This window comes from Pararge aegeria, chromosome 25, assembly GCF_905163445.1.
Source record: "Pararge aegeria chromosome 25, ilParAegt1.1, whole genome shotgun sequence".
Taxonomy (NCBI): Eukaryota; Metazoa; Arthropoda; class Insecta; order Lepidoptera; family Nymphalidae; genus Pararge; species Pararge aegeria.
In genome coordinates this window covers 1,882,153-1,908,006 of record NC_053204.1, presented here as the reverse complement: position 1 = coordinate 1,908,006, position 25,854 = coordinate 1,882,153, and the positions used below count along the sequence as shown (strand labels likewise).

General features: G+C 37.5%; 1 protein-coding gene across 5 annotated transcripts in view; it reads left to right on the top strand.

Moving 5' to 3' along the window:
- The window catches only part of LOC120634789 (heterogeneous nuclear ribonucleoprotein L), a 442,186-nt gene that overhangs the window by 379,951 nt on the left and 36,381 nt on the right, over positions 1–25,854 (top strand). For all 5 annotated transcript variants that reach the window (XM_039905592.1, XM_039905591.1, XM_039905590.1 and 2 more), the window contains exon 6: positions 25,606–25,689. In XM_039905592.1, coding sequence (XP_039761526.1) covers positions 25,606–25,689 — 84 coding nt within the window. The remainder of the gene's footprint in view (positions 1–25,605; positions 25,690–25,854) is intronic.

The window sequence follows — 25,854 nt, the reverse complement described above, 5'->3', positions numbered from 1 at the left end:
TCTACTTGTTGTAACTCTAACATCTTTCCGGAAGCACTCAGTAATTGCTCTGTGGAAAACAAACAGACTTTAACATTTATCTTGGGATTATGGAAGTATGAATATGTGATATTCACGTTCGCAATTGTAGAGTTGTTTTCTAATCACGGAAGAACGTGTTTGAATTGAACGGCAAAGAACCCCGACAGCGATAGTCGAAGAGACTCGGATTTAAATCCCAACGGTTCTTAAACTTGTTATGAATTTAAAAATGTATTTAGTTCATGAATTCTCTATAGTGTAAGAAATGCGCATGTCAATTGTGTAATAATTTGCATGTTATTTAATTATATGTAACGATTAATGACATGAACTCAATACAACTAAATAACAAACAAACAACCATAAATGATAACAGAGAATACAACTACGCATTACACCTCATTATTCATGGGCCTTTTTGGTAAAGGGAGGGAAATCTCCTTATGAGATACAAAACGTTTAGCCGGGGAGATTGTGGTCTATGGAGGATTCTTAAACTTTTTTGGCGATGGTATGTGGTTATGCTATCAAATATTTTTTCGTAATCGTAACCCAATTGGAAGCAAGGCAAGGAATTGTTTTAAAGGTGTTTGTTTATTTATCGGGTTTTGATGGCTCTTTTAGTGGCAATTGAAAGTATATACTATTTTTCAACAATGAAGATTAAGCTACATTTTGAAAAGATTTAGCGGGTTGCAGAAACTTAGCGAACCACTACAATCTTAGACTTTATCAGCACTTAACCACCAGTTAGGATTGCATTAATTTGACATTAAACTTAATTTTAAGCTTTAAGTTTTCGCGGGTTGTAGAAACTTAACTAGTCATCGGCGAAGTTGTAGTTAAGTGTTGAAAAAAAAAAGTATAAACTAAAGCAATAACTATTCATCTATATAATCAATTAATATATAATAATATATAGATATATAATCAATTATAGTTATATTCAAAGTGCTAACGGAGCCGTATAAAGCAACCGTGCCATTAGGTCGTAGGGCCCTTGCTTGCCCCAGTAAAAAGGGACCTAAGTGAAGTCAAAGGTTTTTTTATTTATAAAGGCACATAGGTTTTTGGTACTTAGTAGGTACATTGGATATAATAGAATTACATTGTTAACTTAAAACTACATCTACCAGAGTTATAAACGCGCTTTGATCTAAGAAGCCCAAAAGTCTTTAGTTTTATAATTTTTATAGTGTTTTCACCTTTGAAAAGTAGATCGAAACTAAAATGTTTCCTACTAGATGGTGATACAAACGCTATAAGACTGCTATAAATGCATATACTAATTTCGGTATCGGCAGTTGTAAAGCCGTAGCTTAGTGATCAAAGCGCTCACTGAGCGATTGCCAGACAGTCGCAGGTTCAAATCCTGTCGGTCCCGAAAATTTTTAAATGCATTTTAAATTTATAAAGTTTATATAGCTACTATAAACTACCCCGACAATGTCTAGGAAATATCGGTATTAACTGCGAGATCAAAGGCTTCGGACTACCGTATTTCTTCTTCATACTGTTATACAAGCCATACCTACTTGCGTGGATTAGTGGCAAAACGCTGGCTGAACAACTAGACTGATCTTCTGCGTTCTGTCACTGCGACCTTCGATAGGTTTTTCTTTTTGCAATCTTTGGTGTCCACGGTAAATTCATACGCATATTAAAAATTTCTTTTTCCAAACATGAGGTATTAGTTCGAGCAAACCAAAGCAGTTATAATTAAAATTAAAGAAAGTAAAAGAATGTATAATTCGAAAAGACTAAAAGACTTGCAAAAGAAAACGAACTCCGTTAAATAAAAGCAAACGAAACGTCGACATTTAAAAGAGGTTTCAATTTTAAAAGCGGATAAAACACTTTTAAAAGTTGCGTTAAGTTGAGCGGCAGTTAACTCTTGCGCTAATGCTCGTATAATTCTATAATAGTTAGCGGAAGGGAATTAAGGACACATTGAAAAGAATATTGAGTGCGCATTATATTTAGCTTCGTGGTAAAGGATTTCACATTGAAAAGTAGGAAGTTAACGCTCAGTTCAATGTTTTGCTACGTGATCCATTTGCGATCCCCCCTACCCTTACTATTTATTTACTTATTTCAAGTAGACCTGCAATATAAACACCTTTGTATCAAGAACACGCCATTTTTTTTTTAACATGTCTTATTTTGTAAAAAATCTTTTAGTTACTTTCTATTGTAAGGATTGTTTTTTTGTTCTATTGAAAATATTAATAAAAATAATAAAATCGTTCATTCATACAGAATATGTATGGTGCAATTTATAATTTCTTCAATCTTCACACTCCACCCCAAACTGCATCTTCGGGAGATGTTGATGTTACACTCACTTAATACACATTAAATATAAATATACTACGACAATACACACATCGCCATCTAGCCCCATAGTAAGCGTAGCTTGTTTGTCAGACATTGTGGGTCAGACATAAATATTTTAAGTATTGAATTAAGTCGAGAAGTTAGAAATACAGTTTAGGAATTTCCATTAAAACACTTTGACTTTAGCGTATTATGTATAATTATTAGCTCTAGAAATACTAACTCAAGTCAACTTAATATTTGTAGTCCGATTATTGGATCTTCACATAGTATAAAAAAAGTCGTCATCTTATGACGGCGGCCATCTTGAACCGTGTTTCGAAACAAAATCGAAATCGGTTCATCCGTTCGGCCGCTACGATGCCACAGACACACACTGTGTGTGTGTGTGTGTGTGTCGGAGGTTAAAAATGGCCTACATTAGTATCTAACCGGGGGAAGCCGGCTCGGGTCGCGACTAAGATAATAAAATGTAGTCTTCATTGAAGCTGTCTATTTTCTCAAAGCTTCATTCCAATCCATCAAGATGTTTAATCGTCAGATTTCCTACTGATGATTAGCGTCGCCGGGAGGGGACTCCCCGCCGGAAATTGCGGATGTCAAGTCGAACTCTATTACCCACCCTTTTAAACCTCCATTAGGTAGCATTGCCAGCTTTTTTTTATTTTAAACTTTATAAATAGGTAAGGGTAATAGAATTTTTAGTAGTAGTAGTAGAGTTTGTTGTGTCAGAGCTCACCCGACGAAGTATGCCATGCTTGTTTCTGCCGCTAAGCAGCATTGTTGCAATACTGTGTTCCGGTCTGAAGGGCGTGGTTGCCGGTGTAATTACAGGCACACGAGGCCTAACACCCACGTCTCAAATTGTTTTTTTATTTTTTGAATTCATACTACACTCAAAAAATATCCCTCTGTTTGGCGTAAACCTCCTCTCTCATGGGAGATAGGGCTTATAGAATTTAGTTCCCCCTCTACGCTTCTGTAATACAGGATGGTGGGTTTCAACTACAATTATCACAAACTTGCTTTTAGAGGCATGGACGTTGGCGAAGTTGGCGAAAGTAGTCAGTATTATAATTTGTTTGACATGCATATAAAAACAGACAGGATTTGAACCTGCGACCACTAAACTACGGCTCTCCGCCGCGCCGCGCCGTTACCGAAATTAGTATTTGCCTTTTTATATCAGTTTTATAGCGAGTGTAGCGCCCATCTTGTAGGAAAAATTGTAGTTTTGTTCTACGTCTCAAAAGTCTATATTTCAATGAGACATTTATTAACAGCACGGCTAGCATTGTCAGGAGACAATTATATCCCCGGGAAAGGATAAAAAATTATCTTCTCGCACAGCTTTATCAACTCTCAGAGCACACGCGCACGAGTGGAAACAATTTCCAAATAATATACGTGTAATAATAAAATAATAAATAATAAGATCGTCGTTTCAGTCAATGGTCTTCTCGCGAAAAGCTTCGACCAACATCTCAAGAAACTTTCGCTTGGTTGTTGGATCAAGGGTCGGATACAGAAGGCAGTAGTCCTTGAAACGGCGCGTATTGTGAGGAGGTTCCTCACTCTGGAGCCCTGACCGCCGGCTGCTTGGGCATTCAAAAGCCCCGCAAGCGGAGGGTGGAAGTTTTTTTTTTTTTTTTATAAATTTTTAATAGTGTTTTTTAATTTATTCTTAAGCATTATTAAGAATTTAAAAAAAATAATAAGAAAAATAATAATAAATGGGGGTAAACTTGTCCTATTCCATGTTCCCGTTTTTGAGCAGGTTGATACGTTTTTGATATCCCTTGTCAGGGGATATTATCGGAGGACATAATTTTGGACTCCTGTGTGTGCAAGACCTGCAGCTAGTTTTAAAATATTCTTGATAGATACCACCTTATAAACTTTGGGCCCGAGCCGGAAATCGAAGCCAGGACCTCGTTATCCGTAAACCTACTAACCTACAACGAGGCAGAAATAGGCAAAGTCCAAGTAAATTTTTATCACATTTCAAATTTGTATGCTAATGACGCCCAGAACGTAGAGCGAAGGTCGAAAAGCTGAAAAAAACGAAAACAAAAAAAGGTCATTAAAAGTTCAGAAAACCGGTTCGAGGGCTACGCCAAAATGGCCGCCATAAAAACAAACTGAGCGGAAACGGAAACAAACTTGCTGCATAAAAATATTTCATAGTAATGTGTTTTATAACGGTTCCGAGAGATACTCGCCGCGCCAACTTGGGTGTAGGCCTAATTTATAATTTACAAATGAGCAGGTGGGTCACTAGACCGGGCGCCGCCGGTATTTTTCTTTATCGACTTCCAATTGAAGGTTTTAGGGTTCCGCATCCGAAGGCTGCCAACCTTTAGGACTAAGCTTCCGCAATCCGTCTGTCTGTCAGCGGACTGTATATCACTAACCGATATGTATAATACATTCAAAATTCAAATAGAAAATTTTTTTATTCATGTAGACCTTATGACAGGCACTTATGAAGCGTTAATTCATTTAACATCTTAAGAATAATGTTAGAAGGGTTCCAAACGCGCCCTTATCTAAGAAGAGCCCACAACAAACTTAGCCGGGTATTTTTTTTTGTTATCACCATCTCACAGTAAATTAATATTAAGCTATGAAGTTAGATCAATTCATACCCAAGATTCTTTAGCGTTTAAGTAATCCTTAATATTATAATAGGGTTTTTCTGTAAGATTACGTTTTATATAAACTTTGAACTTATTGAGTGACATCTCAAAGATTTCATTCGGAAATTTGTTATAAAATAATATACGATTGCCCTTGAATTAATTAGCAATTTTATGTAGCCTAGTATTAAAATAGTTATCACTTTTGAGAGTTGGTGAAACGCTTTCTATTTATAGACTAATGAACGATTAGTCATTCTATTTAGGCAAGGCAGGAAACGGGCAAAAGTCAACCCACTAATTACACAGACGGCAGTGGCGTGCACTTCATATATGCACAAAAGCACTGCCTACCCTAAAATGTATGTATAGCCCGTATAAGACGATTCTTGCCATTTTATGCAATTTTCCTGCTGTATGCATACCCTGGTAAGAAGCCCAGTGCATGCTACTGACATACGGTGTGAAGTTTTCACTAGTTTATAACCTGGTTTTAGTAGTGTCTAGGAATTCGATTATTTATATCCACTTTTTGTTTATTAAGACTTAATAATGCTTTGTCTGAATCATGGATAGCCAAGTTGTATTCAATTTTTTTTTAATTTTGTCCCGTATAAGAATTACTGTAAAAAGAATATCGCGTACTTTTTCACAGTTACCTTCGCCTGCATTTATACAGGTATAACAAAAAAAATAACTTAACACGAAGGAGCAGGCATTGGTCAATGTTGGCGATAAGGTAATATTTGGCAAGGTCCGCCAATCTCGAACTACTCGCGATACAAATCCGTTGGCGGTGGAAGAGTTGGCGGCATTCCAATCTCAGATACCAATATGCCGTCGTATGGGAGTGCATTAAACTATAAAGTTTTATATCGGAGTAACAAAAGGTAAATTGTGTACTTTGACTTGGCGAAACTAGATCATTTAACAGTTAGTAAATCCATAAAGTCTGAGTCAAAGTCAAATATTTCTTTATTCAAATAGGCACATTTATGGCACTTTTGATGAGTGCATTACATGAGTATTACACGGTAGTGAGTTGATGGCGATAACTCAATTCTTAAACTCAAACTAAAGCTACGAGAGTTCCAAACGCGCCCTGGTCTAAGAAGAAGCCCACAACAAACTTAGCCGGTTGTTTTTTTTTTTTTTTTATCAAGATCTCACATTGTCACTTAAAACTATTAAAAATATTACGTACGTATGTCTGTTAGGATTTTATCACTTTTGTCTGGTTGGAGAATTCGGCCGCGGCTGGTTTTATATGTATAAAGATGCAATCTAGCGATCGGAGGTTTTTAAATTCCGCTGCTTTTTTATGAACGCTCCGTACCCGTAGCGTGTACGTTACGAAGCCGACAAACGATTTAGTGTTCCAGTACGATGTCGCTATTAAGGGTCTGGGATTAATGTGACTGCAACATTACTCAAAAGGTCAGCCCTCTACATCCGTCCGGGAGGTATACAACGGGTTCGCGGGCGTCTAACAAAGCTAACAAGAAGGACATACCGTGGTGGTTTTTAGTTTGGATATAGCCCCTTTAGGTGAGTCCCACATAACCCCCGTCCTGTCCAAGGGTCGGAGGTAGCAATAAAACTTTTCCACCACGCCACAAAAAAAAAGAAGAAAAAGCGCTGTAATTCAGCTCGAAGAAGACCAATCATACGACCTAAGATGGTGATTAGGTGGTATGATTGGTCTTACCCCCAGATGACCGTTTGAAATGAATGTTAAAATGTAAAATGTAAATTTTTGATGTTGGAAAAGAGCAACTGCTGAGTTTCTTGCCGGCTTCTTCTCGCTAGAATCTCCCTTCCGAACCGGTGGTAGAGTCACTACAAACAGACAGACTTGACGTTTCAAATATTAGGCCTACTTGAAATAAATGAATTTTGAATTTTTGAAATATTGGATAGAAGCAGGCGTTACTTCTATCCAATAACTTTGCAAATTTATTAATTAAAAACCGCACCACTCCAATTGATTTGTAACAAGTGCGTTAAAACTAGAAACTCTTTAAATCAATGCGAAGCGATGGAATCCCATTTGAGGGAAGTGGGAAAAATCCCCCCCATAGAGTGGCAACACTGAAGCGCAAAGCAAATACGACGATCCCGCAACGCGTATCCGAGCTTCGCGCTGCAAGTGGGTATGGAAAGGTTGCCTACCTGTGTTTGCGTACTTTTCTGAAAAACAAATATGTTTTATCGAGTGGAAAAAGTTTAAAATCGTATACCATAAAAAATATTATTTTTTATTTAGATTTTTTTTATTATGAGCGATGATAACCTAGTGGTTAATTAACACTCCGGCTTCCCTCTCGGGGGGTCTGACATCGATTCCCGGAACGGACTTCTAGCTTATAAGAGTTATGTGCGCTTTGAATGTAAACAGTTAAAATACAATCTCTGCATGGCTGAGAGTTTTTCATAATGTTCTCAAAGGTATTTATAGAACACCAATCCTCACTGGGCCAGCGTGGTGGACTACGGCCTTAACCCCTTCTTATTGTGGGAGGAGACCCGTGCTCTGTATTGGGCTGGTAATGGGTTGATATGATGATGTAAATTGTTGATGTTGGAAAAGAGCAACTGCTAAGTTTCTTGCCGGCTTCTTCTTGGTAGAGTCTGCCTTCCGAACCGGTGGTAGAGTCACTACACACAGACAGACATGACGTTTCAAAAGTGCTTATATTAGGCCTACTTGAAATAAATGAATTTTTTAATTTGAATTTATAATTTTTTGATGATGCAAAATGAGATACATCCCGCTGACAGCTTGACAGAGGGACATAGACTTAGTTATAGAATCCCTTCGGGTAAGGGGCTTATCAATAACCCCATTATTTATAAAATCATACCAACTAATATGTTTACTAAATCTGACTATAATAGCGTCCCCTCGTAAAAGGTTTTTCTATAATTTTCTACTTGAGACATTCATGCGAAGGTTCCTGCTTAAAAAAATGACAAACCAAACAACCAAATGCATGCATTTATAATATTAATACGTTTCCGGGGTTAAAAGTATCTGTTTGGGTTATCTGAGCCACAAAGTTTGACGGCCGACTGGCGCAGTGGGCAGCGGCCCTGCTTTCTCAGTCCTAGGCCGTGGGTTCGATTCCCACAACTGGAAAATGTTTGTGTGATGAACATGATTGTTTTTCAGTGTCTGGGTGTTTATCTGTACTCGTATATTATAAGTATTTATGTGCATCATATTCATAAAAATATTCATCAGTTATCTTGGTACCCATAACACAAGCTACGCTTACTTTGTGGCTAGATGGCAATGTGTGTATTGTCGTAGTATATTAATTTATTATTTATTAAAAAAAAAAAAAAAAGTATGTCTATAATGGCCAAAGGCTTTCGAAATATCACAATGCGCTCTTTGCTAGTGGACTGCGGTCTTAACCCTTCTCATTTTGAGAGGAGTCATCATCATCATCAAATTACCGGCCCACTACAGGATACGGGTCTCCTCCCACAATGAGAAGGGGTTAGGCCACCACGCTGGCCCAGTGCGGATTGGTGGACTCCACACGCACTTGAGAACATTATGGAGAACTCTCAGGCATGCTGTTTTTCTTCACCGTTTAAATCAAGTGAAGTGCTCAAATAAAGAATGCACATTACTTTGACAAATCACATTACTTCGACAAATCAGTGGTGCGTGCCGGGGCTCGAACTCGGTCTCAACGAATGGAAAGCACAAAGCCTTACCGATTAGGATATCCAGGTTTCTGGGAAGGAAATGAAGTAATAAAGAAAAAAAAACCATGCCTTTAATGACGTCATTCTACCTCTAATTACCATTCTGTCACCGATCCGCCGTCACGCGTGAAAGCGTTATATTACCATACAATAAGGAGGTCAGACGCCGGCAAACCTTGTGAAGTGCAATTTCCTACCCCCATTCCTTCCCCCTACTCTCCCAACAGCTCGCGGTAGTCCTACCTCCCACTCGTTTCCGTCCATTAGATCTAGGTGTGAAGCCGTGATAATGGTTTCATTTCAAAATGGATACGTTTAATATTTTTCAACGCACTTGAAATAACTTGTTACGATTGTCAAAACATTAAAGACTGATGACTGCCTCGTTGGCAGTGGCGTGCATAGAGGGTATGCACAGGGTATTCCAATGATATAAATTGAAAAAAAAAACCACCAGTACGAGTTATAAATACTTAAGGGTAGGCTTTTTATAATCAGCTCGGCTCAGAATCGTGGAACTTGGAACTCCCTACAAAAGACCTATGTCCAGCAGTGGACGTCTATCGGTTGATGTGATGATGATGATGATGATGATGATGAGGCTTTTTATAACCCTTACAAAGCCTATCCTTAAGTTTTTTATAACTTGTACTGGAGATTTTCTTCATTTTATATCACCTGCATACCCTGTGAATACCCTCTATGCACGCCACTGCTCGTTGGTCTACGAGTTAGCATGTTTGACTACGGATCACGAGGTCTTGGGTTCAAATCCCGAGTCGGGCTAAAATTGTTAGGTATTGTGTTTCTTTCTGTTAAAGAATTTTCGGTACAAGCCCGGATTTATAGCCGACGGGTTTCGGCTATTACTACTTGTGGCAATAGTCGTTAAAGCCCACAGACCCGCATTGGAGCAACATAGTGGATGAAATTCTCCTAAATCTCTCTCACCTATGAGTGGGGAGAACCGTGCCCAGCGTTGGGACGTTTATAGATTGCGGATGATGTTTTCAAAACATTACACGTAAACTTTGAATACCGTGAATTTAAGTTAAACGTCGCCAAAACAAACTATTTGGTTAATTGTTATTTACAACAATATAGTATTCGTAAGTCAAAACTCTTTATGAAAAAAAAGTGGATATAAAAAATCGACTTGGACATAAATTAGTGAAATGTGCATATCATCTGCGAAATGTACAGAAATCATTTGTGTGTATGTGGGATTAAACACGAGTATATAATTTCGTAATGCGATTTCTAATATAATTTTGGACCTACCAATGTATAAGTTTAAACAAATTTATTACAGCGAGGCTACTGTACAATTGATGAATTTCTTAATGGCAAAATTGCTTGGAAGCATACGGCTCCGCTTTCATGTCTCACAAGATAGGCAAATTAACGTTTAATTGCAAATCGTTAATGTTGGAAGAGAGCAACTGCCTAGTGTCTTCTCGTATTGGTTGTAGAGTAACTACAAACAGACAGACTTGTTTTCGTAGAGTAAATGTACTTCATCATATGGGCTCAATACCGGCCTACTCCAGGGCACGCGTCTCCGCCCAGAATGAGAAGGGGTTAAGACCACCACGCAGGCCCAGTGCGGATTGGTGGACTCCACATATCTTTCAGAACATTATGTAGAACTCTCAAGCATGCAGGTTTCCTTATGACGTTTCCTTCACCGTCGAAAACAAGTGATATTTTATAATTACTTAAAACGAACGTAACTTAGAAAAGTTAGAGGTGCGTGCTGGGATTCGAACTCGGCCCACCGTAAGGGAAGTCGAGCTCCTACCCACTGCGTAATAACAGTGCATTGCTGTAACTGTGTGGTGGTGAAAATTTTATTCTGAAATGCCGTCACCACGCGGAAATTTTGATACGTTTGTATTTTAAAAGTCAATATTTTTATATTTTTACCTTTAGAAAATGAAAAATATGAAACAGAATTCGCCCATAAAACGCAAACATTCTGATCTATAGATTTTCCTATAGCATGCACATGACAGATTCAAAGCGTATTCAAAATAAACTTTTCGATATATTTACTACTACAAAATATAAACTACTACTGTAAATATATATCTATCGAATGTACACAGGGTGTTTCGTTTTGCGATGACTTCCGGTTTTGTTTTCTTTTGGAACTAAGGTGTTTTATACGATAGCAATACTGGCCCATGTCCTCGTTTGCTTGTTCTCATCCTCCACGGTTAACATAGGTAGAAGACTTTTAACCATTATTAATTAAGAATTATAACCATCTATTATATCCCCCGACAAGAGATAAAATAAACGTTCAAAATGCATTTATTTCAAGTAGGCCTAATACAAGCACTTTTGAAACGTCAAGTCTGTCCGTGTGTAGTGACTCTACCACCGGTTCGAAAGGCAGATTCTACCGAGAAGAAGCCGGCAAGAAACTCAGCAGTCGCTCTTTATCAACATCAAAAATTAACATTTTACATTTTAACATTCATTTTTCTATCTTGACGACCTGACGAAGCACGGCAACAGCGAATAGAAGATGTGAACCCCTGTTTATTATTACCCGTATATTATTTTGATATTATTTCCACTTTTGCGCCAACGCTTGGATAAAGCTATGAGAGAAAATACATTTTTGTCCTTTTCCCGGAGTCTCCTGCAAAATTTCAAGCCGGATGTTCTTTTCGTCGTCATCACACCTTTTTTTAAGAATTTCCCATAATAATTCGCCGATTTGACAGCCGAGTGGCGCAGTGGGCAGCGACCCTGCTTTCTGAGTCCAAGGCCGTGGGTTCGATTCCCACAACTGGAAAATGCTTGTGTGATGAACATGAATGTTTTTCAGTGTCTGGGTGTTTATCTGTATGTTATAAGTATTTATGTGTATTATATTCATAAAAATATTAATCAGCTATCCTAGTACCCATAACACAAGCTACGCTTACTTTGGGGCTAGATGGCGGTGTATTGTCGTAGTATATTTATTTTATAAAAAAAAAAAAATTCACTCATGGTTTGCTATATCTCATATCTCATCCGTTGTAGACGGACCTCTTTTAACTTGCTTACCTGAGATTAATAATAATATCAATTAATGATCTCGGTAATAAAGAAAACACTCTGTATTTCCCTTTCAGTACATTCCCTCTACCTTGTTAACTTTCGTGACCGTACGAATACCGTACCATCACACGACTTGACATAAAATATTCAACTACCCTACAACATCGATGCACTTACGGATTCTGAATCTACGGCTTAGTAGATAGAGTTGAAATTTTTTTGTCAAACCGGCTAGGAATAGGCGTCTGATTGCGGCATACGATTTTAGATCTTAAAATTGTGTAGCATACGATCGGTTTTGTGATAGTGCAATTCACAGAGGGGCACAAACTGAAATGAATTGTAATGAAGTACAGTGTGTACCCAAGTGCCTCTTTGTTTTTAAAGAGAAAATTTAAGATTTTCCGTTTTTCTTCCTCCTTCCAAAAAGTTATCATTTCTTAGATTTTATTGGCGAAGGTACTCCTTATCTTCGTCACATCTGAACCTTCGTCAATTCGATCTTCCTATTTTAGTGTGAAGTTCGAGGGTGCCGAACGCGCCCTGGTCTAAGAAGAAGCCCACAACGAACTTTGCCGGTTGTTTTTTTTTGCTATCACCATCTCAGATTATCATTCAAAACTATTAAGAAGCAACCTGCAGGGCGATTACGTATCTCGCGACAGGCGTAAATCTGGCAATCACTGCTCTCAACCGTCACTTTTGTTTATTTATTGTACGCAAAAGTGACGTTAGCAGGGGCAGGGTGCAGTAACCTGCGTTTGGTTGCTTCTTAAATAGTTGTAGTAAATGTGAGATGTTGACAACAAAAGAAAGCAACCAGCAAGTTTGTTCTGGGCTTCTTCTTAGGCAAGGACGCTTTTGGAATACGCCGGCGCCGGCTTCGGTGAAGGCAATAATTCACACTCCAGCTTTTTTGGCCCGTAAAGAATGTGCACGTGGTAGTGAGACGATGGCGATAACCACATTCGTAAGCTTAACAAAACGTTTCCTAGACTTGGTGAAAAAGTGTATTACGAAGTTGTCGTGACCGAAGTCATCAGCTACGCGGAAATACAAGCGTTTCGATATTCCGGGCTCTTCGAGGTACACGTCGATGCTCTGCATTATTTACGACGAAATCCACGACTATTCCGAGTTGTGACTATAGAAGTAATTTTGTGCTGAAACTCATAGGTTGCTCGGATTTTTTTTTTTGGAGTTTACTCCTTAAGAATCGATTTTATTTCATATAAGACGCTCGGTATGAGAAAAATGTGAGGAGTAAAATCTACTGATGAATGACCTCGTTACATTTTCGCTTTGCGACGCTTTCGTTTAATTAACTTATTTTTCCTATTAAAGTTACCAAGGAAACCGAATATTATCTAGGTAAAGAAACTAACACATAAATATATGGGACAGAGTGAGATAGAAAGCATTATACATTTTTTTTTCCTATTCTTGTTACCATGGAAACTAAATAATAAACATTACATTTATCCTAATAGTTCTGATACTCTACATCCACCTCAATCTCCCGTAGGCTACTTTTAAGAAGTTACACTTCCGCCGTGTGTGAATAAATTGCACAGGATTTTTAATTTACCCTTTCGTTTGGTATTAATCTTTATTCAGTTAAATAAACTCTTTTTTGTGTATGTTTAGACAATCGTACTTAACCAAACCTACACCTTGCCTACGTTGAGCAAGTTGAGAGCAATTCATTTTATTATTAGCTTAGTACTTAAACAATGCTGGTTTAGACGTCAACGGCTAAAGGTTAACTAGTCACGACCGAAGCCTCCCACCAGATCAGAACAGAGAAGGTCAGAAATTAAAAATTCCCAAATTGCCCTTGCCGGAGATCAAACCCGAGACTTCCCACTTTAAACCCACCGCTGTGTCAGAGAGGTAGTGAAAATATCTTTTGATTTCTTTGGTATATATTTTGATTACAAAAGCTTTGCTGCCTTTATCTCAACGTAATTCACCATTACGAGCATCCCTGCTTCCGCCATTAGTATTCCGGGCAGCAAAAGCCCCCGCGGATATTGACTCCGCCTCCATATTTTATTCAATTATATGTAAAAACTAGGGATGGGCTCTCGCCCTACACAGGCTACACTCGGGGTTCTAGAGGCAACACCCTCGCTACGCGCGGGAGTTACTCTGGTATCCCTCGTTTGCTTGGGATTTATCCCGGCGCCCGTAACATAAGACATTGTCTTACAGTAAATTTATGAAGTGGGTAAATAATTGAACTTTAGATAATTATGAATTCATATTTGCCAGATATTTTACTAAATTGATTTGACCAATGTTCACATTGAGTTGGTGGGTATTTTGATACCAATACGACTGCTTTTTTGATACACTTCAAAGAATTCGAACGATGCAAAGAAACGTCCCGGTGCCTTTGTCGTTATCACATTGCGTTCCTTGTTATATAATCTACTATTTATTAACTAGATCTCGAGAAACGGCCTCGCTTTTATCTGACACAATACAGAGTTGTTAAATGTTACTGTTTTTTCTTATAATCTCGCATAGGTCTGTACTCATATTTTACTATGATGATGATTATTTAAGGGTACTTTTTCATTCGTCAAGTACCTGCAGAATGTATAGACTGAACACTGTCATATTGCTTCTTTGGAATTGGCAGTAGCGGCGACGAAAAAAATCGCTTTAAAGCCCAGAAATTTGCTGCTATAAAAGCATCTGAAATCCAATGGTTTTAAATCCGAAATTAATAAAGTTAATCTTAACAAAATAATATTTCAATTCAATTCAATTCTTGTCTAGATGTCAAAAATCAAAACACGGATTTGAAAATCTTTTTGGTAGAATCTTCTTTCCGAACCGGTGGTACAGTAAGGTGAAATAAATGAATTTGGAATTAAGAATAATCGAGTTTCTAAGATTCATTTTATAAGCGTTCTCAATTTCGGTGCTATCGAATATTTCGGCGAAACTCGATTTTTCCCCGCAATTCATTCTCAGAACTAGAGAACTCTTTTTCCCTTATTGTGTACCCGCGTCTCGCTACGCACTTGACACCGTGTTCTTATTGATATTGCCCCTTTCTGTGAACGGTATTTGCGTTTTTTTTTTTAAACCCCGACTCGTAATCAGAGATGTAATATCAAATTTTCCGCCGCTTTGTTTTCAATTTAAGGAATAAAAATATCACGTGCTTTGAACGAAAAAAAAACTAAAACATCGTGAGCAAACCTGCTTGCCTTAGATTTCTCTCAGGTTAATGTTCTAAAACCTGCTTTCTCATGAGATCGTCTCTCATTTGCTCAGCTGTGATACGTAAATACTGAAATTGAGGTTAAATTTATTTTACAAAAAAAGCGCTGATAGCCCAATGGTTAAGACTTGAGGCTTCCTTTCGGAGAAACCTGAGTTCGATCCTCGGCATGCATCAGAGTTATGAGTTTTTAAGTTACTTCTTCAATTTCAACTGTTAATAAGTGATGATGCAGTGCACAGGGATTTTGATCAGGGCATGCATAAAGAAGGAAAATGGCATAAAATGGAAAAATCTTATGAGTGATACAAAATTTTTAGGGTATGCAGTGCTTTTGTGCATGTATGAAGTGCACGCCACTGTGTCTAATATGGTAGCGGGCTAACCTATTACCGAGAGAAATAGAACCTATTATAGAACCTATTACAGTCTAAATCTCTAAACATCTTTAAATCCCGCGTAAACGACCATTTCCTATCTATCATGTAGTAAAATATATATGATTGATCATACATATGATTTATTTATAAATTATGTAGTATTAGTAGGTATGTAAGGTATATGTAATGTATATCAATTATTTATTTTTAAATTGAATGTTGCACTATCCCGTTTTCCGTACCAAACATGCTACATCAATCAAAGGTTGTGTGGAGGAGATCGCTTCAAGCGATAAGGCCGCCTTTGCGCATTTATATTTATTTACCTCTTGTTTTGTTCAATTTGTTTGTTTCTGTATGTGCAATAAAGACTATCTATCTATGTATCTATTAGGGCATGGCAGTTACTAAAAATATGTAATCCGCCATTTTGCAGCGGCCCCCAATCTTAAATGATTTTGACTCGCAAGTTTTGATTACAGACAGACAGACACTGTGACAGGTCAAACTAAATTAAAGCGTGTTAAATAGCCTCATAAATATAAGTCTCTTAAAAATTATGTGACTCATCTACAATAAGAAAAATATAGCAACAAATTAGCTCCGTGATAACAAAGAGCTCTTATTAAGGTCACTTGGCGGTGGCTCATTAAAAGTTTTAATGAAATAAAGATGCTGACGCGGGCGTTGGGGAAATGTAGGCGAGAAACAGTGCTTATGGAAAACTAGTAAAGGTTGGTTCATGCGTGACGGAAAAACCGCACAGACCGCATTATTTGTCCTCCTGTTTATTATCTGTAGCTATCAGTGAATAGTCATTTATACAAACATCTTAATATTATACTTTACAGAGTAATTATACAATTAAAAAAATATCATACAAATTCATATGAATTTCTTAATGCATTATAATTTTTCCACAATTACAAATATGTAATGTCAAGTCATTAATTAATTGTGTAACCGAGACGCTTCACCCATGCGCGATTCGCATATGGATTATTTAATTATCTTTCTACTTTTCTCTACGTTGATCTCCCTTATTAACAAAAAGATTATGAGAAGAGCCTTGTTTACATGAAGAAAAATATGTACGACAAAAAAATTAGTTACGTAATGACAAAAAACTACTTTCCGTTATTAAGGTCACTCGGCGTAGGCTCATTAAAAGTTTTAATGAAATAAAGATGCAGACGCGTGGGACGGGGGGAAATGTAGGCAAGAAACCATGCTTATTCAAACTAGTAAACTCAGGGTTCACAGTAAAAACCGCACACTTGGGACCACAGTATTTGAACTCCTCCTCGGACGACGATCCTCGGCACGCACCTCCCCTCTCCAACTTTTAGGAGTGATAGTGCGTTTCTCAATAAATTCAACGATAAAGGAAGACATCTTAAGGAAACCTGCATGCCTGAGTTCTCCATAATTTTCGCAAGGGCGTGTGAAGTCCACCAATTCGCACTGGGCCAGTGTGGTGGACTACAGCCTGAACACTTCTCATTCAAACAGGACACCCGGGACATGTAAAAGGCCGGTAATGTGTTGATGATGTTTATGGTATTTTTTTTTATATACACAAGCGATTTCCCGAAATGTCCCTAAATATAAGTTTTTTCTCAGTTCCTCGAAGTATAGGTAATTGGTATACATAATCTACTTATTAATCACTGATAATAATGCTATATTTTATCCGCGCGGATTATATCATGTGTCTGAATGGGCCTTAGCCTGGAGAAAGCTCGTATGTCGCCGTTACACGTTATTTGCGATGACATCTACCGATGAGTGGGTGTCGGTTGACCTTTGATGTTCACTGCAGGGTGACGAGTAGCTCAGACCTATATTCAGTGGTGTGGACTTCATACATGCGCAGATGCCCTGCCTACCCTTAATTCACATTAAAAAAATTCATTGTGCATGTATGCCTAGCACAGGCACTTGTGAAGCGTTCAAACATATATGTTTATATAATTCTGAGGTGATGGTGATAACTACTTCCCAAAGCTATGAAAGCTCCAAAACGCGCCCTGGTCTAAGAAGTTACCACATATAAAATAGCCGGGTTATTTGTGCTTGTTATCACCATCTCACACTCAATTAATATTTTGAAAAAAAAACCAGTTCACATTCAAGCTTTTTTATCTTTAAGTATTCCTTATCTGTTATCTATATGTATAAAAGAAAGTTGTGTTAAACCATTTATAATTCGAGAACGGCTGGACCAATTTTTATGCTATATGATTTTTAGGATTCCTCTTAGACCGGAATAGGATAATAAGTATTAAAATATAACATTCATCATAAAAAAAATAATGATCCGCGGTACGTAGTTCGCCGGGACAGCTAGTTTGTTATAAAATTGTAATATATACTTGAATGAAATACCAATTTTATGTAGCCTAGTAAACTGCACAACGAGTTTATTTTTGCTTCTAATACATATTCATATTTTAACAGTCCATTTTCTTTTTAAATTATGTTATATTTTTATGGACATCAATTCAATTTTCAAATATGTACTGACTCTTCGTCGCACAGCAATAACCCTGTTAATCTGTCTAATGTATACATGTTAAGAAATTGGCGGTCATTATCTCTGTTAATCGTTACAGTCCACCAACCCGCATTGGAACAGCGTTGTGGGGTAATGCTCTAAGAACTTCACAGTTCATGCGAGACAGTTTTTAAAAGACTGCCAAAAAAAGATGAGTAATGTTTTCGATGCTCATGTATTTTTAAACAAATATTTTTTTATTTACCGGTATTGAATATAACAAAATGATATATTCCATAGTTAACTTAGTTATGCAACAGTATGATAGCTTGTGGTTCGGCCTTCGGTTTCCCTTTGGGGGGCAGAGTTCGATTCCCGGCTCGCACCTCTAACTTTCGGAGTTATTAGCGTTTTAAGCAATCAAATATGGAATTTTTCACGATGTCATTCCTACACGTGTCCCTAATGTCTGAAGGCGTTTGAATTCACCAAGCGGCACTTGGCCAGCGTGGTGGACTACGGCCCTATTTCCCATTCTTAGAGGACCGGCGCCCTATAGTGGTTAGTGGGTTGATGATTATGATATATTTTTTTATCTTGTATGTGACAGCCGGTTGGCGCAATGAGCAGCGATCCTGCTTTCTGAGTCCAGGGCCGTGGGTTCGATTCCCACAACTAAAAAGTGTTTGTGTGATGAACATGGATGTTTTTCAGTGTTTGGGTGTTTATTATTATATTTTTAAAAATATTTGTCAGCTATCTTAGTACCCATAACACAAGCTTCGCTTACTTTGAGGCTGGATGGCGATTTGTGTATATTCGTAGTATATTTATTTAATTATTATAATATTTTGATGTTATTACATACGTCTGTACTGCCCCTTATAGTGAGCATGCTCGTATAACGTTTCACGTTCAGGAACAAATATCTGAAGGCATCCGTCTATAAGTGGGTGTCCGATAACCTTTGATAAGTAACACTACCTATAATATATCATACGATGTGTTCCACGAGATGTGTTACTGGCAGTGTGCTCCGGAACTGTTTGGTATTGTTTCCTACCACATGTTTTAAATATGGAACTGCGAGAAAAAACTCTTTTTTTTTTGCTGAAATTTAGCAGAAACTCCAATTACGAAAGTTAACTCTGGGGATGTGATAACGAAAACGATACTCGGCTGAGTTTTTTGTGGGCTTCTTCGAAAAGTTGACTAATTTTGTTATCACCATCACCTCACTGTAATTGAAAAACTATTTACGCATCAAAAGTGCCTTCTATATTTGAATAAAAAAGGTTTTGACTTGGAACGATCTACACGGAAATCTTACCTACAAGGAACGATGTTATTGTCATCCCCGTTTCCATCGTTGTGCGCAAAGATATGTTAGTACACTGCTCTAGTACTTGGTTATTGTTCAATGAGCTCACCCCATATGTCTATCTCCTCTCGGTAACCGGCGCAACGGGTTTAATCATGCATTCTCTTTTGCTCAAAGCTTAGTGCACGGATACCGGGTCCTTTGCCGAGCTTTTGAGATTCATTTGGTAGGTATAATTTTGCTGCATGTGTAGCTTTTACTTGGTGGAAGGGAGGCTTTCGCCGTGGCTAGTTACCTCTCTGGCGCAACGGTGAGCGCTGTGAATTTTACCAGGAGGTTCGATTCCCGGCAGGGATTTATAATTTATGAATTTTCTCTGGTTTAGTCTGGTAGGAGACTTTGGCCGTGGCTATAAAGGGTTCCGAGGAGATGTCGCGTGGAAACCGATTAGGGGTGCGACTACCATACTCCCTAAAAGGTTAGCCCGCTACCATCTTAGACTGCATCATCACTTACCACCAGGTGAGATTGCAGTTAAGGGCTACCCTGTAGTGGAAAGAAACCTGGTGTTAAGTCTTAATTCGGTCTATGGTGGCAGCGTGCTAATCTGTTTGGGGTAAGGCATTTTTATCAAAACAATACCTCTGATCGCGAAATCACGCTGTTTTCCCTATAATATTGTTGTTAAAGGGAATAAACTTAATTTGGCAATCGCCGATACAATACAAAAGGGCTGAATATATTGATAGGCAACCACCCGATCACTATTTTATTAGTGACTAGCTGTTGCCCGCGACTTCGTCTGCGTTTAATTTTGTTTTTTGAGGTGGCATTCAATTTAGTTGTAGTTATAAAAAAATTTAAAGTATTCAGTATCGCTAAGCCTTAAATGAGGGGTTTGCTGCTGTCCGCTGAGGAGTTCTGTCCTCTTTCTCCAACCACGTTCAGATCTAAACAAAGTTTGGACAAAATTAACACATATTATAACCTCTGTAGTACAAATATAATTATTTTTATCGGTTATAATTTGTTGGAGTTATGGTGTAAAATCGACAGACATTTTCATCCCCTCTCCCAAAGAAACCGAGCTTAATGTCATGATAAAAAGTATCCTATATTACTTCTAACACTTCCAAGAACATGTGAACAAAGTTTCATGAGGATCGGTTAAGTAGTTTCGCGTGAAAGCGTAACAAACAAACTGACAATCACATTTATAATATTAATTAATTAATAAAATTAATTAAGGAAGGAAGGATTGACGTAGACAACACCTTAAACGGTTTATGATTTGTTTTTTATTAGGCCGGCAATAGTATGAGCTAGCCAAGGTACTTATATCAGATGGGATTTCCAGAAAACACTTCACCGTATAGCCACTTTTCAGAATTCACTTTAATTTTACATAATTAACTGTCATTAACATTATTTAAGTGTTATTTTCAGCTTTGACACTGTATTATATAATCTATGCTATAATTTATCGATTGACAGTAATTTTAAGATTTGCATTCTATCACAACAGTCTCTGCATGTTATGTTATTTTTATGGCGGCGAAATAAAAATAAAGTGTGTATACTGACTACACTATTAAAGCGAACATTCCTCAAATTTACTGTGCAAATGGCAGATAACGACTGGTTAGCCATTTAAAATTTTAGTCAGTCATAAAGAAGACTTATGTCGATCTAATATTTGTTGACTTAAACTAAAGTGAAGGGCGTTTGAAATAATTAATTGTTGTCGATCGATGGAACACAACATGTAACTATTTAGGTACATCACCAGCACTCCAACTAAATACTGGTACGTATTGCTTACTTGCTTAAAACTCTCCTCTCTAACATTTAAGTACGTTGACGTTTCAGTTTTCGATGGAAATTATGTGTTTAGATTTATTGGCCTCGGTACAGAGGTACGTGATCTCAAAAAGTTGTCATAAACGGTTTCCCAAAAAAACTTTGACATCAACGCTTCTCTATTCTATTCTATTCTATAACAGCTTTCCACTCCTACTGTCTCGCTTTCCTACATAGCTATTTATTGCATCCAATACAGTGTCATTATGACATTACAGATGTACACCGGGTGATGGACAAGGTTCACTGTTTATTTTTATTTTTAAACTGATACTTGTATTTCCAGTTTTTACACAGCAAAATTTTGTCTGTAAGTAATAGTCAGGAGCAATCCAACTTAAAACTTTTTTTTGTTTTATCAGAGTTAATTATTAGGCAAGCGAAATTCTCTATATCCTCTTTTGTAACTTTTTCTCATACTTTATAAAGCTCCAACATTAACTGACTGACAGACAACTTAGCTTAGTTTATAGGAATTCCTTCTTTATCTTAGGGACGGTACCACTAACAAGGGTTTATTTTAGTCACCCCCCTATAGTTGAAAGTTTTTAAGGAGGTTCTATTATTTATTTTCAAATTAGAATTATATAGTAACTATTATAATTCCCATAGAACGGGAGTAATGCTTCTTAGGATCTAGGATTTTTGAAAAATCCATTAACTATCGTACAGAAGCAGGGGTATATATAGAATATATTACGGATTTCCGCAAAGTAACTCCTGCTTCTGTCCAATAAATTAGATGATTTAAAAACTTCTATAAAAAACAGGTGAACCTTGTCCAATCTTCAATGTACAAATTAAATGTAAGCAATTATATTGTAATATTAATAAGTAATCTTCCATGCACATATAAAACTAAAGACAAACACACTCTTGAAATCTTTTTGTATGAGAGACATAATAATGCTTAACGTGGAGAAAACAAAACAGCAAAAAAAAAACATTGAAATGAAGACTTGACAAGCAGAATTGACAACAGAGAAACATGCAGACAAAGAAACACAAGAACTACACAGTATAAAAATGTCTCAGCAAAAAACACAGAACAGATGGTCAGTTCGGCAGAATGGAATAAAAAATTTTTGTTTTGTAATGTCCATTTATATATATATTTTTTTTGTAGCTTTTATAACTTATCGTGGAATTGGCATGCAGCGTTAACGCTATGCGTGGTGAAAGATTAAAACTTTTTTTTTGGAAATGAATTTAACGAATTAGATTTTGAAAAAAAAAAAAAAGAAAGAAGATTAAGAGTGTGGTGGTCTTTATATGTGCAGGGAAGTGACCGGAGGAAGGGTCGCCAGGAGGATACGCTTGACACATTTGAAATGACGGTAAGTGTGTCAATAAATGCACACCTAGCATGAGCGCCGTGAGAATTATGTCACAATATGATTTGTATCACTTCGAGAAACGAGTTCTACATTTTTTTTTGGTTTTGTATAAATTACATAGTGATAATCGCAATTGTTTCTATTGGTTGTTTTTTTTATTTTTATTTTATGCTAGCGATGTGAGTACATGAAAGTATAACTCGTCTAATCTTAGGTGACGCCGCTTTCAAAAGCTAGCAGCTAGCTGGAAGTGAGCTAACCATGTTCTTAAACGGCTTCTACGTAACCTCTTATCGGAACATTAAATCTCTAAGCGTACAGATCGCAATATCTTATGTGGGTGGATAGAAATTCAGTCGCCGTGAAGTTTGCGCTTGTGCAAGTAACAAAATGTACCACTAGAGACTAGACTATCGAATATAGCATTCACTCGTAAATTCATTGCGGACAAATTAGATCTTACAATTAGAAATTACATTGGAAACTATGAAAAATGGCCGTCATGGCCAACAGTCCAACCATTAGTATGCATTGTGCTTAATCTCAGTTGCCAACTATCCATAGTTTCTAACTTGATTTCATATCCACCGTAGTCTGCTTGCCGACGAAAGATCGCGGTCGCAACCTTGTTTATTGAAATTCTAATATGCTATTTTTAATCGCTCGAGTGATTCGCAGACGAACCTAGTAAGTTATACAAATTTTGTCCGCAAACAGTCAAGATGGCAAGTTAGTAGTTGCGACCAAGGGCGCGATCAACAGCGCGACAAAGTGTGCTTATTGGGCTACGATGTTATACTTTGCGCCCTGTATACAAAATGTGCGCCACGAGAAAATCATGACTACCTATCTCATCTTATCTCGTAGAAATAAGACGAGAAAATGGTAGACCTAATTTTCTCGTGGCGAACATGCTAGAACGTTCTTCCTACTTCTCGAAGTTCCCAATTTTACTACGCGTGAATGTCGATTTTGTTACCTTATCATGCGTGGAAAGCCAAAATTCAACGATACAAATTGCAGTTATTTACATGTAGAGCTAACATGCGCGGCACAAGACAATTTCCTCGTTCCATCCATGTTAGATAAGATTAGCCCTACTGTAATTATGTAAATGTATTTATGCTGTCAAATTTGACATGGAAGTTTTTTGACAAAAAATTCAGATTTAACTGACTTTAGGCATCTCCACCCGGCAGGCCAAAGATTATAGGCATATTATATCCTTACTTATTTACGAAACTTACTTTTGTAAGTTACCCTAATTTTTAATTTATAAATCAAATTTATTAATTTATAACAGAGATGATTTTGCCTAAATACAAATGCGTATATGTTTTCTATATTGGTTAGTTTCTTCTTCTTCTTTGTCGTTACACTCTTGGCAGAGTGGTCGTGGTCATCATGAAGCGTCTTTGAGGGCAGATGTCACACGCCCCACGAGCGCCACTTCTCTCGGCTGGCCGAAAGCCTGGTGCACTCGTGCAAAGGGCCACCCACAGCAGACTTAATCTGATCGGTCCATCGCATGGGTGACTTTCCTCGACCTCTAGTGCCCTCCACCTTGCCCTGCACGACAAGACGCTCTATGGACTCACTCTCACGCCCGGAGACGTCCCGAAGAATTTTAAGATGCGACTCTGTACTAATGCCGAAAGACGTTTTTTAATGCCGATTTCTTGGAGTATAGAGATGTTGGTACGAAATTCGGTCCATGACACTCCCAGCATTTGTCGCCAGCACCACAATTGGTTAGTTTAGGTGTAGAGAATCCTGTGCTAGGGACTAGCGTAGTCAAAGAAATTATTAATGATCAATAGTAGAGTGATATGCCAATTAATTTGCATTGAGATACGAGTACGTTGCGATACGATGCGATACGTCACTGCAAATTTAAGTGTTACATTTTAAATATCATTGTGAATAAGGCCTTGCTTATTAATATCGTTGTGAATAAGCCCTTTCTTATTTTGTCGACTCCCGCGTTAATATTATCCCGGCGGTCATGCTAGAGAGGTTGGTTTGCAATATTAAGGTAAGCTCACTCGGTGCCGACTGGCAGCGCAACGGATTGCATTAAATAAATTATTATATTTTACTAAGTAATTAGTATATTTATATTAGGACAATAAACACATCGTCATCTAGCCCCAAAGTAAACGTAGCATGTGTTATGGGTCTATGATGATTTAAAACATCATTACAAATGTCATCGCAAAATAACTTCAAACGTACCTCGCCTTCATACAAAATGTATGAAATATAATGTGATATGCAAACATAAATGCATTAACGGTGAGGCTTTAAAAATAATTTAATATCTTTAATATCTTTTCTATTATATAATATATGGTTCGGACAGTTTGGATAATGTATTATCATAACTTTATTTCTGATACATTCAATTTTTTTTTTAAACCATTTTAACAAAAAAAAATTACTAAATTTATAATTAAGTTGTGTATCAATATATTAAGTTATTTGGTCCCCTGCAGGTAAAAGCCTCCTCCATCTTTACTTTTTTTTAATTAAAATTTCTGAAATTTTTTAGCTTAGATGGGCCAATCAGATGGGGAGTCTCAACTACCTAGCGTCTACTGAACTAGGGTCGCCGTAATGTGCTTATTATTTATTGTTTATATATATATTTTGTTTATATATATAAATAATTGTCGAATTAAGGAAATGGCGGACCTGATGGTACGTGGGAAACCATCGCAGAGTAACACTCCGTAGGGCATGCAAAGAACTCTTCCCTACAGATTGCCACCCTGTGTCCGTAAACCTGAAGCGTAGGTTAAGCCTCATACGCCTGTAATTACACCGGAAACCACGCCCTACATACCGGAACACAGCCATGCCGCCTGGCGGTAGAAATAAGCAAGCGGCAGTACTTCCCCGGACGTTACTACTACTGTCTTTATAAGATAAAACTGTTAAACTTTAAATGATGTTGGAAAAGAGCAATCTGCTGAGTTTCTTGCCGGCTCTTCTCAGTGGAATCTGCCTTCCGAACCGGTGGTAGAGTCGCTACAAACAGAATGACTTGACGTTTCAAAATAAATGAATTTTGAATTTGAATTTTGAATTTGAATTTTGAATTTGAATTTTGAATTTGAATTTGAATTTTGAATTTGAATTTTGAATTTAAATTTTGTATTTGAATTTAGATAAATGATATGCCATCTTTGCTTGCAGTGTCAGAGGATGTGCAACCGACTCAACGTAGCGCACCGCTGCTCCAGTCGCCGCAGTACACTGGGGGAAGGCCGCAACCTTACAGTAAGTTCTATTCCTTTCTGTTAAGACATGCATTTTATAATCATGGGGATTCCCCGTTAAAAACAAAGACAATCGAATTCCTTAGGCAAAAATAGTATTTTTTTTTGGTTACTAAAATTATATCGGGGGCTAACCTATTGGGAGGCTTCAGGTGGAACCCTGGTA